The sequence below is a fragment of the Hyperolius riggenbachi genome, chromosome 12, assembly GCF_040937935.1.
Source record: "Hyperolius riggenbachi isolate aHypRig1 chromosome 12, aHypRig1.pri, whole genome shotgun sequence".
Classification (NCBI taxonomy): Eukaryota; Metazoa; Chordata; class Amphibia; order Anura; family Hyperoliidae; genus Hyperolius; species Hyperolius riggenbachi.
In genome coordinates this window covers 205,148,322-205,167,601 of record NC_090657.1, presented here as the reverse complement: position 1 = coordinate 205,167,601, position 19,280 = coordinate 205,148,322, and the positions used below count along the sequence as shown (strand labels likewise).

Sequence of the window (19,280 nt, the reverse complement as noted above, 5' to 3'; positions counted from 1 at the left end):
GATAAATGGATAGAGAGATAGATTAGTGTTAGTATATACCATTCTTGATGTAAGAACACCATGGTCCTTAAACTTTCTTGAGAGCTCTCTCTCCTCTTTCTTTTATAGTATAAAGTGTGTACATCCCCACATCCCACAGGACTTAACTGCAAATAATGTATATTCCTATGTCATTTCTCAATATTGCATATGTACCTTTCTCACGTGATTGTACTCGTGTTCTGCCTTGCACCAGGCAGTGTTGTAAAATTTGCCTTTACTGTTCCAATAAACTTCGCTTTGGGTTAAAAAAAAATATATCTTATAGGAGACACACACAGTGTTATTTGAGAAGTGAAATTAAGTTTAACCACCCTGGCGTTCTATTAAGATCGCCAGGGCAGCTGCATGAGGGTTTTTTTTAAATAAAAAAAAAACTATTTCATGCAGCCAACTGAAAGTTGGCTACATGAAAGCCCACTAGATGGCGCTCCGGAGGCGTTCTTCTGATCGCCTCCGGCGCCCAGAATAAACAAGGAAGGCCGCAATGAGCGGCCTTCCTTGTTTTGCTTAGATCGTCGCCATAGCGACGAGCGGAGTGACGTCATGGACGTCAGCCAACGTCCTGACGTCTGCCGCCTCCGATCCAGCCCTTAGCGCTGGCCGGAACTATTTGTTCCGGCTGCGCAGGGCTCAGGCGGCTGGGGGGACCCTCTTTCGCCGCTGCTCGCGGCGGATCGCCGCAGAGCGGCGGCGATCGGGCAGCACACGCGGCTGGCAAAGTGCCGGCTGCGTGTGCTGCTCTTTATTTGATCAAAATCGGCCCAGCAGGGCCTGAGCGGCACCCTCTGGCGGTAATGGACGAGCTGAGCTCGTCCATACCGCTAAGGTGGTTAATGGATTTACAGAAAGTGTGTATTAATTGTTTAACTAAAATTAGGCAGGTGCATACATTTGGGCACTGTTGTCATTTTATTGATTCAAAAACCTTAGAATGAATTATTGGAACTCAACTTGGCTTGGTAAGCTCAGTGACCCCTGACCTACAAACACAGGTGAATCCAATTATGAGAAAGTGCATTTAACCACTTTACCCCCGCCCGTACGGATTTCTCCGTCTCTTTTTCCATCCTTTAACCCCCAGGGACGGAGAAATCCGTACTTTGTGCACTCCCGCCGCTGCCCGCGTTTCCGCTCGTAAACACGCCGCCCGCCGCTAGTAAACACACCGCCGCCCGCTCGCCCAGAGATCAACGAACGGGAAAATCCATTTCCGTTCGTTGATCTAAGCCCCGCAATGATCCGCTGCCGCTCGGCTGAGCAGCGCGATCATTGTGAGCAATAACAAACTCCCAGGCCTCTTTCTACTTCCTGCAAGCGTCCGGAAGGACGCTTGCAGGTCGCATGAAACAAAAAGTTACTGTTGCCATCTTGTGGCCAAATAGTAAAACTACACCCTAAGCATTGTTTACACACAAATAAACTAGTTTTACACAAAAAATTAACTCCTTACCTCCCACACTCCCCAATTTTTTTTTTTGTAATTAAAAAAAAATTAAAAATGTACAATTTAAAAAAAAAACATAAATAGTTACCTTAGGGACTGAACGTTTTAAATATTTATGTCAAGAGGGTATAACACTGTTACTTTATAAACTATGGGCTTGTAATTAGGGATGGACGCAAAACTGAAAAAAATGCACCTTTATTTCCAATTAAAATATTGGCAGCAAACATTGTGATAGGGACATAATTTAAACGGTTTTATAACCGGGATAAATAGGCATATACATTTAATGGGTTTTAATTACAGTAGCATGCATTATTTAAAAACTATAAAGGCCGAAAACTGAAAAATAATACATTTTTTCCCACATTTTTTCCTATTTTCCCATTAAAACACATTTAGAATAAAATTATTCTTGGCATAATGTCCCACCTAAAGAAAGCCTAATTGGTGGCGAAAAAAACAAGATATAGTTCATTTCATTGCGATAAGTAATGATAAAATGATAGACGAATGAATGGAAGGAGCGCTGAAAGGTGAAAATTGCTCTGGTGGTCAGGGGGTAAAACCCCTCAGTTGGGAAGTGGTTAAAGGAGTGATCAGGGATTTTGAAGCAAAATAAGTGCTACTTACCCGGGGCTTCGTCCAGCCCCAAGCTCCCAGCATGTCCCTCGCTGCAGCTCCGCGGTGAGCCGTACGCCACCACTGCCTCCCGGTCCCCAGCGATGACGTCAGGCCAACCTAGAGAACGGCCTGTACTGCGCCTGCACGAGCGGCGCTGTCAATCACCGCCATGTGAACCGGAGCGTACTGCGCAGGCGCAGAACTACTGCACCTGCGCAGTACGCTCCGGTCCACTTGGCGGTTATTGACAGTGCCGCTCGCGCAGGCGCAGTACAGGCCATCCTCTAGGTCGGCCTGACGTCATCGCCGAGGACCGGGGGCAGCGACGGCGTATGGCTGATGGCAGAGCTGCGGCGAGGGACATGCTGGGAGCTTGGGGCTGGACGAAGCCCCAGGTAAGTAGCACTTATTTTGCTTCAAAATCCCTGATAACTCCTTTAAGGGGGTCAATTGCAAGTTTCCCTCCTCTTAATATTATCTGAAGAGTAGCAACATGGGGGTCGATCTCAAAACCACTCTCAAATGACCTGAAGACAAAGATTGTTCCCCATCATGGTTTATGGGAAGGATACAGAAAGCTGTCTCAGAGATTTCAGCTGTCTGTTTCCACAGTTAGGAACATATTGTGGAAATGGAAGACCACAGGCTCAGTTCAAGTTAAGGCTTGAAGTGGCAGACCAAGAAAAAACAGAAACAGAAGTGACGAATGGTGAGAACAGTCAACCCACAGACCAGCACCAAAGACCTCCAACATTAGGTTGCTGCAGATGGAGTCACTGTGCATCGTTCAACCATTGGGCGCACTTTACACAAGGAGATGTTGTATGCGAGAGTGATGCAGAGGAAGCCTTTTCTCCGCCCACAGCACAAACAGAGACACTTGAGGTATGCTAGAGCACATTTGGACAAGCCAGCTTCATTTTTGAATAAGGTGCTGTGGACTAAAATTGAGTTATTTGGGCATAACAAGGGGCGTTATGCATGGAGGAAAAAGAACACAGCATTCCAAGAAAAACGCCTGCTACCTACAGTAAAATATGGTGGTGGTTCCATCATGCTGTGGGGCTGTGTGGCCAGTGCAGGGACTGGGAATCTTGTCAAAGTTGAGAGATGCATGGGATTCCACTCAGTATCAGCAGATTCTGGAGACCAATGTCCAGGAATCAGTGACAAAGCTGAAGCTGCGCCAGAGCTGGATTTTCAACAAGGCCAACAAGGTACCGACCCTAAACACGGCTCAAAATCCACTAAGGCATTCATGCAGAGGAACAAGTACAACGTCCTGGAATTGCCATCTCAGTCCCCAGACCTGAATATAATTGAATATCTGTGGTGTGAGCTGTCCATGCTTGGATGCCATCAAATCTGAATGAACTAGAGATGTTTTGTAAAGAGGATTGGTCCAGAATACCTTCAACCAGAATCCAGACTCTTATTGGAACCTACAGGAAGCGTTTAGAGGCTGTTAATTCTGCAAAAGGAGGATCTACTAAATATTTATTACATTTCTTTTTTGTGGTGCCCAAATTTGTGCACCTGCCTAATTTTGTTTAAACAATTATTGCACACTTTCTGCACACCTTCTGTAAATCCAATACACTTCATTTCACTTCTCAAATATCACTGTGTGTGTCTCCTATATGATATATTTAACTGACATTTTTTATCGTAACAACCAACAATTTATACAGGAAAATCATGACTATTAACAAGGTTGCCCGAACTTTCACATCCCACTTTAATTGTTTAAAACTGATCTGAACTCTTGCAAAGCACACAATGAAAAGTCTCTTTTTCCACATATATGGTAGATGCTGAAGAAATTCACTTCTCTGTGTTCTGTTTGTTTAGGCAGATCACAGTATCCTAATTAGTTCTTATCAGCAACCCTGAATAGACTGCAGGAGAGCTTTGCCATGGCAACTCTCCATGTGGTAAACACAGAGCCTTAACCCTTCCAGCGTCTTCTGCAAAAGTGAAACCAAGTAAAACTTCAATTTCAAGAAACCATAATGAAGATTTGTTTTCCACGAAGGTTATCATGTTGTGGCTAAGCTTTTAAAGCAGAGAGGAAGTTTTGAATCAAGTTCCACTTTAAGCGTTTTGCACCCTCATCTGTGACTAAGCACAACTGTTATTTGATCGCTCAGCTATGTCAGCTGGCTGCCTCGGCAGAGCAGCTAATTTGTAAAAACAGGACATTAATCCAATGTCTGCTTCCATGAAAGCAGAAAGTAGACACACTGCAGATTTATTGCAGGATTTCTAATAGCTGTAACAAATAGATGTTTTTCTTTAAAAGTTTATGTGCTGTTGTGTATCTTTTAGAGTAGAGAGGAATCTTTGGGTTGAGGTCCGCTTTAGCTGCGGCATGTTTGCAGTGCGTGAGAAGAAGTGATTTGGGTTCAGCCGCGGTCACTGCGCTCCGCACAACTGTCCCAAGCTTGTTTACCCATCACTGGCCAAATCTCCTCTCCACAAATGTCAAACAGTGATACGATTAGGCTGCATCCATCTGGAAGAGGCACCGGCGGAGTCCTGGCTGTCTGATCACTGATGTCTCATCCAGCTAAGCCCGGCCAAGATCAAAGCCAGAGAGGAAACCAGAGCACATTGCATTTGTAACCACAAACCGATCTGCACAATCCGACTCAGACCTCCTGACGTGTGATAATGGGACGAGATGGCATTTATGGGGACGGAGCTTTACAAATGGAGCTCATGGAAAAAAAAAACACATTTTAACAAGAATGGTATATTAGACAGAGCGCCCAACACTAAACATATCCATGTGTTGTGCTGTCAGCAGCTAATCTGTTAAACAAGCTAAGAATTAGATTAGAGAGGAACAATTAATGTTGGCCATACACCTTAAAGTCAACCTCAACCGAGTAAAATTATTTAAAATAACAACAATATCAATAATATTTTTATAGCGCTTTTCTCCCTGGGGACTCAAAGCGCTGTGACCCTGCATTATGCAGTCTCAAAGGCTCGGGAGAAGAGGTGAGTTTTTAGCCTTTTTTTAAAGCTGTCCAGAGAAGGAGCCTCTCGTACTGATTGTGGAAGTGAGTTCCATAGAGTAGCGGCTGCATAGGAAAAGGCCCGAGCACCAAATGTTAAGTGTATCCTGGGAATAACCAGCTTCATCTTGTTGGCAGAGCGGAGGGTGCGTGGAGGGGCATAAAGTTTCAATAGATCCGCTATGTATTTGGGTCCCATGTGGTTTAGAGCCTTGAATGTCAGCAGGCAGATCTTAAAATTGATTCTCCATTTTGGCTAGGAGTCTGGTGGCAGCATTCTGTACTAGCTGTAAGGGGCGCAGAACCTTATCTGTAGATTCGATGAACAGGGCATTGCAGTAGTCTAGGCGGGAGGATACAAATGTATGAACCAGGGCAGGTAGGTCTTCAGCTGGGAAAAGGTGTTTGATTCTCGCTATATTTCTTAGATGGAAGAAGGAAGACTTGACGACAGCTGACACATGATGTACTTGCAAATTAATATTACATACGTAAGCGGTAATCCCCTTCTGGCCGACATCCAAACAGGAAGTGATGCTTGCTTCTGCTCACTTCCTGTTTCGAAAATCCAGAAGTGCGCGGAAGCATATTGTAAAAATACGCTTCCGTACACGTGCGCTGCAACGCCACCGCCAACCTTTTTTAAAACCCCTGCGTAGCCATTGATATACATGACTTCCGGTCCGCCGCAGAGGACGCGCAGTAACGTCAGTATGTAGTTCAGCGACTTCCGGAGCACTGTTTGCTGCATGAAAGCACTCATAGGCTTTCATTGTGATAGAGGTGAGGGGCGGTAAAATGACCCACCGCACTGCACCAGTGTGAAAGGACCCTTAGTGTTATTAAAAAGTATTTTTCAGTTTGCAGGCAGATATGAAACTGTAATGGGGTCTGTAAGCTCAAATGGTTTTTTTTCTTCCAGCCATGTTATCAGTACGCTCTGTAGTAAGTCCTGTCCGATTACAGCCCAGGCATTTCCTGCATGTGTAATTAGCTGCACAGACCAGGAAATTCTGGATAGGTAACCCTGGGCAGTAATCAGCAAACTGACACATCCAACAGGCAGTGTGTTTTTCACTAATTCAGTGGGAATGCTGTAGCGGTTTCTGCAGAAACAAAGAAATCTTAAAACTTTGCTTTCAAAATTCTTTGTGATATATAAAACTGAGGGGGTCGCATTTTTATCAACAAAGGCAGGACTGTGCGGAGGGTCCTTAAAGAGAATCTGTATTGTTAAAATCGCACAATAGTAAACATACCAGTGCGTTAGGGGACCTCTCCTATTACCCTCTGTCACAATTTTGCCGCTCCCCGCCGCATTAAAAGTGGTTAAAAACAGTTTTTAAAAGTTTGTTTATAAACAAACAAAATGGCCACCAAAACAGGAAGTAGGTTGATGTACAGTATGTCCACACATAGAAAATACATCCATACACAAGCAGGCTGTATACAGCATTCCTTTTGATTCTCAAGAGATCATTTGTGTGTTTCTTTCCCCCTGTTCTCATGCACTGAAGTGTCAGGCTGTTTCTTACTGCAGAGTGCAGACAGCTTTGCCTGTATGTAATTCCTCAGTATGTGAAAGCCCAGCCAGCTCAGAGGAGGATTTATCCAGCTTGTAAAAGATAAGAGAGCAGAGAGAAGCTGCACTAATCTAAATAACACACAGGCAGTGTGCATATAGGGGCCTGGGAGGGGGAGTTCATAGCAGAACCACAACACTGAAGTACTTGGCAGCCTTCCAGACACAGGCCGACAAGTCTGACAGGGGAAAGATACATTGATTTATTACAGAGACTGTCATAGTAGAAAGAGCTGCAGTAAGCAAGAACACATTAGAATAGCTTTTGGAACTTGTAGGATGATAAAAAACAGGATGCAATTTTTGTTACGGAGTCTCTTTAAGTGGGGGCTGCTCAAATAAAAAAAAAAGCCACCACCCCCTCCTCCCCAATATGCTCAGTAGTACCAAGCAAAAAGTGGTGAAGGACCTTCCCCCAACCCCCTTGCCCAGGTAGCAGACTTTATTTTGGTGACAACAGAGGAGACTGAGGGACCTCAAAGACTACGTGGGCTGGAAGAAGCCCCAATTAAGTCAACTTTTTTTTCTTGATATGACAATATTTTAATTTGATTATTCACAAAAAAAAATAGTGAACGTAGTTTAAAAAAATGCTTCCCAAATCAATTCACATATTCTAATGACCTCAGCAACCTCCAGCTGCCTGCTTATAACTTTTTTTTCATTCATAGTTAATCAAAAATAATGTTCTGTGGATTACATATGTGGATTACAAAATGTGTCTAGTAGAGAATGATACAAGCTGCCCATGATAAATACCTTGGCTTCCTCCTCCAGCTGCTTCTTCAGGTCCTCCACCTGGTTCACCAGTAACACCTTGGTCCTGGATAGCTGAGCTCGGCTGCTCTCTAGCTCCTCCAGCTGGTGATTCAGCTCACTGTTCTCTACTGCAAAGGGAAGAGCCAGAATTTATCTGATATCATTCAAACCCACAACATTTGCAAATTCAGCAGTGATGTACTGTGTGACAGCTCAAATGCTCGCTACAACTCGAATAATCGCAAATACCTTCTGTTTTAAGTGGATCTGAACTCTTGCACAGTACAGAAGAAAAACTGATAGGCTAAACTCTCAAAATACATAAAAGGTGGAGTTCTGTCTAATTCCCCCCTCATCTGTGACTATTTACAAGTGCAATTTGATCTCTCAGCTGTGTCAGGACAGGAATCTTGGCAGAGCAGCAAATATGTAAACATAGGATGTTAACCCTATGTCTGCTACCATGAAAGCAGAAAGTAGACACACTGCAGATTTATTGCAGGATTTCTATCAGCTGCAACAAAGAAATGTTTTTCTTTAAATGTTATTATGCTATTTGTGGCGGATTTTGATAAATTTTTGATGCATTTGATCTATCTGACAGGATGGAAGATCTAGGTCGATCTGCTGCTGGTAGCAGATCTATGGCCCATAGAGATGCATTGGATCTAATTGTCCAATAATGCATTTAAGGTGGCCATACATTAGAAGATTATGGGCAGATTCGACCAAGAGACAAATTTATCTCTAATCGAATCTGATCAGAGATAAATTTGTCTCTAGTCGAATCTGCCCATACACAACAGGCCGATTCCTGTCCGATTTCAGCATGAAATCATCAGGGAATCGGCTGAGCCCGCCGCGTCCGCCCCCAAAATGTATATAGTGTAGTGCATTTATACATTACCTATCCTGTAGCAGCTTCCGCGCGGTGTCTGTCCATCTCGCCGGGTAACAGCCGCATACTCGCTAGCGGCGCATAGCATCTGACGTCAGACGCTATGTGCCGCCGGCGTGTATGCGAAACCCGGTGAGATGGACAGAAACCGTGTGGAGGCTGACACCGGACAGGTAATGTATAAATGCACTACACTACATACATTCATACATTGCGGCGGCAGCGGCGGGGGGAGGGGGAGGGAAGGCGGATATGAAAAAAGGGCGCCTGGAAATCAACAATAGTAGATTATCGGTAAATTTACAGATTTTTTACTCTTGCAGTGCTAATAGTGACAGTAAATGTTAGTAATACATACTGATATTTTACTAAAACTAAACCAAATCCTACTCTCACTCTGAACCCTCCCTTCACCGATGCCTAACCTTATAGCGGACCCAAACCAAACCATTTTTTAATTAAAAATATTTAGTTGCACCTCTCTGACACTTACAAAGATAAACACTCCTTCAAGCCTATGCGCATTTCAGTGCATGCTTTTCAACCTTCTCTTTTCATAACTAGGGTTATACAGGTGGCAGCCATTAGCAATTCCTCCATTGCCGGACACCACCTACTCCAGCATTTTGCCGGATTCTGTCCCGGCAATATGAAAGGAAGGGAGGGGTTTCTCCAATAAATGTAAAATATTTTATATTTGTCATCATGCAGCTGAAAAAAGGCTGCTAATTTACAGTATTATTATAATTTAGAAAATAGATTTTATTTCTGAAATCTTGTAATTTGGGTCCACTTGACCTGAGCCCACTAACACAGTTGTATCCGCTTCTGTCCACTTTTCAGCATCTGTAACATTGATGTGTTGCTGAAAAGCGGACACAACTGCGCACAACTGTGTTAGTGGGATCAGGCCCTAACCACTCCCCCCTGGATACCTAAGCTTAAACACCCCCCACCCATGCCTAACCTTAACCACTTTCCACCCATGCCTAATCTTAAACAACCCCCACCCATGCCTAACCTTAACCACTCTCCACCAATGCCTAACCTTAAACACCCCCCCACCCATGGGAAACCTTAACCACCCCCCACCCATGCTTAACCTTAACCACTCTCCACCCATGCCTAACCTTAACCAACCCCACCTATGCCTAACCTTAACCACAACCCACTCATGCCTAACCTCAACCACTCCCCCTGGATTCCTAAGCTTAACCTCCCCCCACACAGCTAACCTTAACCACCCCCACCCATGCCTAACCTTAACCACTCCCCTGGATGCATAACCTTAACCTAAACCACGGGCCAACCACAGTTAACCCCCACACCTAACCTTATCCACCCAATGCTCTAACCTTAATTAAGCTCCTATCCACAGCTAACCTTAACCTTCCCATTAACATGTAGCCTTTACCAACACCCCCCACTCCTAATCTTAACCATCCCCTTACCGCCAACCCATTGAAGGGGTTCTGTCGGTAAAGGGGAGTTATAGCGGTGACATCCTGCCAACACTGGACATCTAGCCTCTACCACTTCCACCCATGACTAACTTGAACCACTTCCACCCACAGCTATCAATCGGTAGAAAAAAAAGTCCATACACAGGATATTAAACGCCAGCTTTAGAGTGCAGCTCACCATCCAGCAGGAGGAAGCACCAGGTATGCATAAAACTTTTTTTATTTTTTTCATCTCTGGTACACTTTAACACACGTAGATATGTATATAGGTGATGATAGCTTGTATTGGGGTTCTGTTATTAACCGCTAAAGTCAGAACAAACTATTGCAAAATTACGGTTCCTGATTATGGTAACAAACAAAATTAAGATTTTTTTCCTCAAATTTCACATTGCAATTTTCATCCTTGTTGCGAATTACCATGCAAAATTACGATTATGCTAAATTTGTGCTCATCACTACCTGCAATCTACCTGTCAGTAGAGAGAGGGATAGAATGAAGTGAATTTGCACAGAATTGTAGAGCCTGAAAGGAAACCTGAGATGAACAAGAAGAAAACAAATTATACATACCTGGGGCACCAGTCCCCTTCAGGCTAATCAGTCCCTCACTGTCCTACGGCGCCTGGATCCTCCGGTAGATGCCTCGTTATCTTCACCAGTTGAGCGTTCGGGGAGGTTGAGTGGATGCGGACTGCACTGATTGATCCTGACTGGCAAATATAAAATATCTACCTGAGAATCTAGGCAGCGGAGGAGGATGGCGAGGGACCGATTAGCCCAGCGGTAGGGAACCTTGGCTCTCCAGCTGTGATAAAACTACAAATGCCAGCATGCATTTGCCTTTATTAATTATGACTGTGGCTGCCAGACTCCTGCAATGGATTGTGGGACTTGTAGTTCCTTCACAGCTGGAGAGCCAAGGTTCCCTATCCCTGGATTAGCCTGAAGGGTGTTGGAGGAACCCCCACGTAAGTATAATTTTTTTTCTCATCTTCATCTCAGGTACACTGTTATTCTCTCTCTTTTTTATTGCCCATCACTGCTGTCTGTTAACTTTATAATCTGTCTTTTACAACACTTGTCTGTCAATACATGAGCATTGTTACTTTTTCACAGAGTGACAGCGGGAACAAATTTGCCAATTATTGTTAATATCTTCTGTTTCTGTTGAATACAATCATTATGCCTTGTTTTTAACTCTATACTATAAGAAGGGACTAAACAAGCCAATATCACAGTGAACACGCCTTCTAATGTTTGTAGTGGAAAAACCTGTTTTCTGTCATGGCGTCTGCTGTGCTGAGAGAAGAGCTGAACTGCTCCATCTGTCTGAACATTTTTTCAGATCCGGTGAACCTGAGATGTGGACACAACTTCTGCCGAGCTTGCATTGAGGGCGTGTTGGAGAAGCAGAAGGGAACAGGTGGATACAGCTGCCCAGATTGCAGGTGTAAGTTTAAGAAACGTCCTGGACTGCAGAGAAACATAACCTTGTGCAATGTAGTTCAACATTTCCACACTACTCAGCCAGAGGTGAAGGCTTCCGGGATCTTCTGCAGTTACTGTATTCACTCCGCTGTAGCTGCTGTTAAATCTTGTCTACTGTGTGAAGCCTCTCTGTGCGATGATCACCTGAAAGTCCACAGCAAGACGCCTGAACATGTCCTAGCTGATCCCACAGCTTGCCCAGAGGACAGGAAATGCTCTATCCACAAAAAGATCTTGGAGTATTACTGCACCGAGGATTCTACATGTGTCTGTGCCACGTGCTGCCTGCTTGGAGAGCACAAAGGACATCATCTAAAGTCACTGGAGGAGGCCTCCGAGAAGAAGAAGGACAAACTAAAAGTTGACCTAGAGGAACTGACCACAGAGACCAATGACATTGAGACAAAAGTGCAGATGTTAGAAGAATATCAAATAACAGAAAATGAAAAAGCAGCTGACCTGAAAAAAAGGGTCTCCGCTATACTTCAAGACCTGAAGAGACAGATGGAAGTGCAAGAGAATAAGGTCCTGAGGGATGTCAGATATAAGGAATACTGCATTTCACAATCAGTCTCTAATTTCATCAATCAGCTGGAAAAGAAGAAGGCCTCTTTGACTTGTAAGATGACCCACATCTGTGAGCTGCGCAACTCAAGTGATCCTTTGACTGTTCTACAATATCAGAAGTCAAGCACTGATGATGACAGTTTGGACATGAAAGCAGAAAATGAGAAGCTCCCGAAGAGTGTGGATGAAATGCTCATTGGCGTAGGTCACATGGAGGTGGATTGGTTCCTGAAGGAATTACAGGCAAGCCTAGCTAACATCATGAAAGGTATAGACATCTGGATCTTCAAGCCAGAACCTGAGGATCTTATACTTGACGTGAGCACAGCTGCTAATGATGTACTTATATCCGATGACCTGAGAACCGCAACTTGGTCAGAAAATAGCCAGAATCGTCCAGAGACACCAAAAAGATTTCTAGAGTCTCAGGTCTTAAGTGTTCAGAGTTTTTCTTCAGGGCGACATTACTGGGAGGTAGATACACATTCCATGTCCATTTGGAGGGTAGGACTGTGCTATCCCAGTATGGAAAGGAATTCATGGATTGGGAGCAATAAGAAGTCCTGGTGCTTATCCAGATTAGTTCATCTAGCAGTGGTTCATGACGATAACGTAGACAAGATACGATTTTTAGGAATGCATTTGCCAAGCACCAAGTTTGGAATCTATTTAGACTATGAGGCTGGGCAGTTGTCATTTTATATTCTGCGTGACACAATCCAACATCTCCACACCTTCACCACCACCTTCACTGAGCCCCTCCATCTCGCATTTTACACTACACATGACATTTTCTTTGCTCTCTTTGAGAGGACTGAGATTCCTAAAGAAGGTTCATGTATTAAGATTATAAACTACAGAAATAATTCCTGACTCACCAGTGTTAAAAAGTTTCAAAACTTGAAGTGTGACGTCCTAACCAAGTGAAGATAGTTTATCAATCAGGAAAAGTCAGGTTTACAGTTAGGGTGCATACACACATCAGACCATAGACTTTGGAAAATGAAAGATCACAGACTAATTTTCCCCCCTTCCATGTAGTATGAGAGCCATACTCTACACCAGGGGTCTCAAACTCAATTTACCTGGGGGCCGCAGGAGGCAAAGTCAGGATGAGGCTGGGCCGCATAAGGAATTTCACAATCGCGGCGCATCGCCGCCTCTGCCCGCCCCTCTCCCTTCACAGAGAGGGGAGAGGCGGCGATCCGTGCAGCGATTGACGTCAGGAGGGGCAGAGCTGAAGCTGAAAGCTCTGCCCCTTCCAGGAAATGCCGGTGGATTGCCCCCCGGGCGATTTGGGGGCTCTGTAGCCCTCGTTTAGCGGCGGGGATGCGGCGGATTACTTGGGAGCACTGAAGCGAACTATAAGGAAGCTTTTGCCGGCGAGGGCCACAAAATATTGTATCGAGGGCCGCAAATGGCCCGCGGGCCGCGAGTTTGAGACCCCTGCTCTACACAGTCTATTCTGTTGAGCTGAACTCCCCATCTGATAGAAATCTTTGCAAGATGCTGCACACAAATATGCTGTACACATTCAACAGATCTGCAAAAGATCTGTTCCTGCAAAAGATCCGTTCCTGCAAAATGCATTCATAGTCTATGATATCTGCAGATCCTCATACACACCTTGTTTAACAGACATTCATCTGCAGATCAGACAATCATCTGCAGATCTGAAGATTCATCCTGGTGGATCTGATCTGCAGATTAATGTCTATTAAACAAGGTGTGTAGGAGGATCTGCAGATATCATAGACTATGAATGCATTTTGCAGGAACGGATCTTTTGCAGATACTGATCTTTTTAATGTGTACAGCATCTTTCTGTGCAGCATCCTGCAAAGATTTCTATCAGATGGGGAGTTCAGCTCAATAGAAGAGACTGTGTAGAGTATGGCTCTCATACTACATGGAAGGGGGTAAAATTGGTCTGTGATCTTTCATTTTCCAAAGACTATGACTGATGTGTGTATGCAACCTTACCCTGCTGTGGATTCCACTGCGGGAATCCTGGTTTTGCTAAAGTAGCAGGTGGTGCTTTAAAGTTTGAGAAGCCTTTCAAATTCTTTATCTTTTTATTTGAAGGTGACCGAAAATGTTGTCTGATCTACAAACAAGTCCTAAATGTAGAGGAAGAAAGCCCAGTTAGAAAAACAAGACAAAACAAAACAAAAAGTATTATATTGGGTCATGTATTTATTGAAAGGGAAGATTTCTCTCCCTTCTCCTCAGCAGAGCAACCAAGCAGCTCGGCATGACCCAAAACCACTAAATATAGGGGACTAAAAGACTGAAAAGCCCTCTTACTAAAAAAACAAAAAAAACAAAAAACAAAAAAAAGCAATGCTTAGTGTTGTTTGCCTTCTTAAAACAGAAGGTAGTCTGTTTCTGTTCTCCTCCTCACAAATAGTTTAATTTTACGTTTTTAGCTTGTGGCATAATTTTTTGACTCATTCGCTTCTATCCATTATAGCATCATGTGTTGGTTTAGTCAAAGGTGTATACCAATAATTACAGATTAGTGTTGTATCTGATTACATATAACATTATGTGTATAAAATGTATGATTTTGTAACTGTACTGAATTTGCATTGTGACTGTGCCACAGTCTTGAAGCTTTTTGTGACTGTTTTCATTCTCGGTTAATAAAATTCATGGTTTTTTTTTTTAATAACCTATTACTTCTGACTGCATGCAAGTTACATACATTTATATTTTATATCCCATTGATTAACCACTTAAGTACCAGCGGTCTCTGCCCCCTTAAAGTGAACCTGAGGTGAAAATAAGCTGATGAAATAAACAATAGTATTTATCCTCCTACTCCTAAAAATGACTTTTTGTTAGATATCCCATGGTTTTATTTTATATTTAAACATTTACAAAGTAGAATTAATGTTTTATTTTCCCTGTTCAATGGCAGTCTATTAAGTGTCCCAGAGTTAAAATACATGAACTATTGACCTTTTTCTATCTCTACCCTGTCTTCACAAGTTGTATTTTGCCAGGAAAACTTTTATGGCTTTAATTTGCTTATCAGTTATGGTTACTATATTTTTGACAAGCTCCTGACAAGACAAAAGCTGTCACTTCAGTGCCCAAAAATTAACTCTTTCAAAGCAGCAAAATAAAACAAGAAAAACAGCCTGGTTATGAATATGTTTTGCACTGTATATACACATGTTTATCTCATCATGTCGCCTGGCACCTCGGGTACACTTTAAGGACCAGGGACCGCTTTTTACAATACCAACGGAATCCCACTGCGCATATCCGCCGCAATCGCCGTCACCGCCGGGATCCTCAGGACATAGACTCTGCCGTCACTATGACGGCAGAGTCATGTGAGCCAGTCGGAAGCCACTTCCATTGGCTCCTGACTGTGTCTATTAATTTAAGCCAATGGGAGCGGCTTACATTGATAGACATGGCCAGGACCAATGAAATCTGCTCCTAACCGGCTCACATGGCTCTGCCGTCATAGAGACAGGCAGAGCCTGTGAGCTGTGGCGAGAAACGTTGGGTTTGAGCGGCGTGATCGGCGGGTAGCGACGGAAACGGCAGATGCGCGCTGTGGACGGTGATTGAAATCTACACCCTGCCAGCCAGCAGCCCACCAAAACAGGGCGTAGATTTCAATCACCGCGGTCCTAAAGTTGTTAAAGGAGTCATCAGCTAAAAATAACTCCCCCTCCCCCAGCTCTACTTACCTGGGGCTTCCTCCAGCCCCTTGCAGATGACATGTCCCACGCTGACAGCTCGGCCCGGGTCCCCAGCGGTGAAGAGGCCGACCTCCTCTAGTGCGCCTGCACAAGCGCCGGTGTCAATCGAGTCCACGTTGTCCATGATGTACTGCGCAGGCGCAGTAGTTCTGTGACTGCGCAGTACAGTACACTGCGGACAACGTGGGCTTGACTGACATCGGAGCTCGTGCAGCCGCAGTAGAGACAACCTCGAGGTCGCCCACCGCAATGGTGGGGAACTTGGGGCCAACGGCTGAGGGTGGGAGCTGGAGGAAGCCCCGGGGTGGGGAGTTATTTTTGGCTGATGACTCCTTTAAGAACTAGTTGCTTTAAACACTCCCTTTCTGACTGCAGAGCTTAAAGGGAACCCAATATGAGAAACACATGGAGGCTGCCATATTTATTTACTTTAAAACAATACCAGTTGCCTGGCTATCCTGCTGATCCTCTGCCTCTAATACTTTTAGCCATACACCCTGAACAAGCATGCAGATCAGATGTTTCTGCCAAAAATCTGACAGGATTAGCTGCGTGCTTGTTTCAGGTGTGTGATTCAGACACTACTGACCAGAAAGATTAGCAGGACTACCAGACAACTGGCATGGTTTAAAAGGAAATGAATATGGCAGCCTCTATATGCCTCTCACCTTGTTTAAAGCACAGCTGTATTGAGAATATGGAGGCTGACATATTTATCTCCTTTTAACTATTTAAGATTTTATGACGGGAGATTCACATCCTAATTAATGTTCCTGATTCCAAGACGTGACGCTTATATTGCCAATTGCCACAGACTCACATGCTGGCAATAATGGTATGCTACATGCCCAACTAGTGATAAAATATGGAATATGTGGTGGTATCTGGAAGAAGCCAAATAATGTATTTTGAGGTGTGTAATAACTGTGGCACTTAGCAAGTGAAAATTAGGAAGAGTGAAACATGGAAAATGCCTGTAAAATTAAACAATTCTTGGAAAAAAAGACATTACCCAAAGAATGCCTAGACCCCCCCCCCCCAAAAAAAAAAAACAACAACAACAATATATGTATCACTTTGATGGCATAAGAGATAAAACATCATTGTTGTATCAATAGGGAAACTACTGAAATAAAATTTGTCAGGAATCTTGAATGACTTCCGAAGCGACTACTAAAATCTATTTGTTAATCACCTGGAGCTTCCTCCCGCCCCTAAAAGTTACTTCAGTCCCTCGCTGAAGCTCCAATCCTCTTCGCTCCTCCAGCTGGCTGCCCATAAAGATTGCGACCCTCCGGCAGGTCAGCTCTCCTGTGCAATTGCGCCTGAGCGCCCACGTCAGCAGGTACATACTGTGTCTGCGCAGTACTGCTGCACAGGCACAGAACGCGCCAGATGACGTGGGCGCACAGGCATGAGCACCTGTGCAGGAGCGCTGACCCATCGGCAGCCCGCTGGAGGACCGGAGGAGCTGTGGCGAGGGACTGAGAAGCTGCGAGAGGCTGGAGGAAGCTCTAGGTGAGTAACAAATAGATTACAGTAGTCATCTCGGAAGTCCTTTAAGGGGTAAAAACCCCAGGAATGCAAAGTGGTTTAACAATGCAAATTGCCTGGCTGTCCTCCTGAGCCTCTATTTCTAATACTCATAGTCAAAGACCCTGAGAAAGCATGCAGATGAAATGTTTCTGACTGAAGTCTTAGGGCCCGTTTCCACTAGTGCGGCGTGCGTCTCGCAGACGCACACCGCACTGAGCCGGTGGGCGGGATCGCGGGCGAATCCCATGAGCCGTGCCATGCACGGCTATGGGATTCGCAGCCTCCGTGGCGAAATCTGCGGGGGGTTCCGGGCGAATCGATCCCGCAAGCAATTTCGCCGCGGCGCCGTCATCCCCTATGGCAGAGTTTCCCCGTACGAATGATGTGCGGGGAAACTCTGCCGAATCGCCGGCGAAACCGCCCTAGTGGAAACGGGCCCTTACCCACATGCTTGTTTCAGGGTTGTGAGTCAGACACTACTGATGCCAGAATGGTCAGCAGGACTGCCAGGCAACTGGTATTGTTTAAAAGAAAATAAATATGGTAGTTTCGATATACCTCTCAGGATAGTTGTCCATTAACCAGTTCTAATGTAGTAATAGAGGGGTGATCAAGTTTGTACTGCACTGTTAATACTTTTATCTTTTGGGTACCTCCTTCCCAGTTATTTGTGCTAACACTCTTAAGGTGCCCATGCATCAGACGATGTAAGGGAAGGTCGGCCAAGAGACAAATCTCTCTCTCTGAACCTGTTTGGAAAGAGATCTGCTGCGTGCCCATACACCACGGGCTGATTTCCGATCGATGATCAGCATGAACTCTGGAATTTGCCTTGTGTAGCTGCATCTGTTGCCTCGGCGATTCCCCCCCCCCCCCCCCCCCGCCAATGTAAAACGTTCCCTTGGTGCCGGGTGCCGTATACTTTACCTGTCTGTGTCCCCTGCTGGCTCCGGGCTCAGTCTTCACACACTCGCTCTATGTGGTTCCCAGCATACATGTGGGCGCCTGTGTGACGTTACACGCGCCCACGTTATGTCGGCAACCACATGGTGTGAGTGTGTGAAGACTGAGTCCGGAGCCAGGGGGGGACACGGGCAGGTAAAGTATACGGCACCCGGCACCGAGGGAACGTTTTACATTGGGGGGACAGCGTCGGGAGTTCTGTCGCGTTTGTCCCGATATCGCATGCTGTTATCACCTCGCTCCCGATCGAGCAAGTCAGCCCTACATCTTGCAGCATGTTCGACTGGTAAGCGTGACCAACTTGGACATTTTGGTTATCAGCATTTCAATCTGAATACTAATTGAATAAGTACTTTGCTTTTTTGGGGGGACGATCGATCTGGTGGGCCAGAAGTGTGAAGACAACATTGCCCTGCATCAGAGGTGTAAAAAGTAGCCCCCTGACCCCCGCCAACATGGAAGGGGAGCAGAACTAAAGGAGGCAGCTCCTGCGCTCACATGCAGAGCAGTAGCAGTGGAGCGCCAAACTTTACCTGCTCACGACAGCAGGACAGGTCCTTACTACTCTCTCCAGTGTAGCCGCGCACCGTGCATCCTAACACACAAGCAAGGAAAGCTACTGATTGTGGAGAACCTCAGATAGAGTGAGAACACAGAGGTCACAGAAGCCTCTACCTGCAATACTAAAAGCCACTGCACATGCGCTAAGAGAGTAATAGTCTCACAGAGATGTGTAGATCTAATGGGGAGTTGCAGGACAGCTGTGGCTGGACAGTGTACTGGTTAAGGGCTCTGCCTCTGACACCAGGAGTTGAATCTCGTCTCTTTCTGTTCAGTAAGCCAGCACCTATTCAGTAAGGAGTCATTGGGCAAGTCTCCCTAACAATGCTACTGCCTATAAAGCACACCCTAGTGGCTGCAGCTGTCGCTTTGAGTCCATCAAGAGAAAAGCGCAATATACATGTTCTTTGTCTTGTCTTGTCTATAGCTACTCAGGACTTGGATCCCATGAGTTAGATCAGTCACACACCAAGCTGTAGTGGGGAGGTACAGTGATTAGTGATAAATCTACATTAGATTTGATGTTTCCTACGTGTTACATATCTAATGCCTAACCTATTAAAAATGTCTTATAATATATAAATGCCTGGCATTAGGCTGAATTT

General features: G+C 44.9%; 1 protein-coding gene across 1 annotated transcript in view; it reads right to left on the bottom strand.

Annotated features, from left to right (window-relative positions):
* Positions 1-19,280, bottom strand: part of LOC137541031 (myosin-16-like) — a 284,543-nt gene that overhangs the window by 65,407 nt on the left and 199,856 nt on the right. Inside the window, exon 11 of the mRNA XM_068262177.1 lies at positions 7,475-7,602. Within this exon, the coding sequence (XP_068118278.1) occupies positions 7,475-7,602 (128 nt within the window). The remainder of the gene's footprint in view (positions 1-7,474; positions 7,603-19,280) is intronic.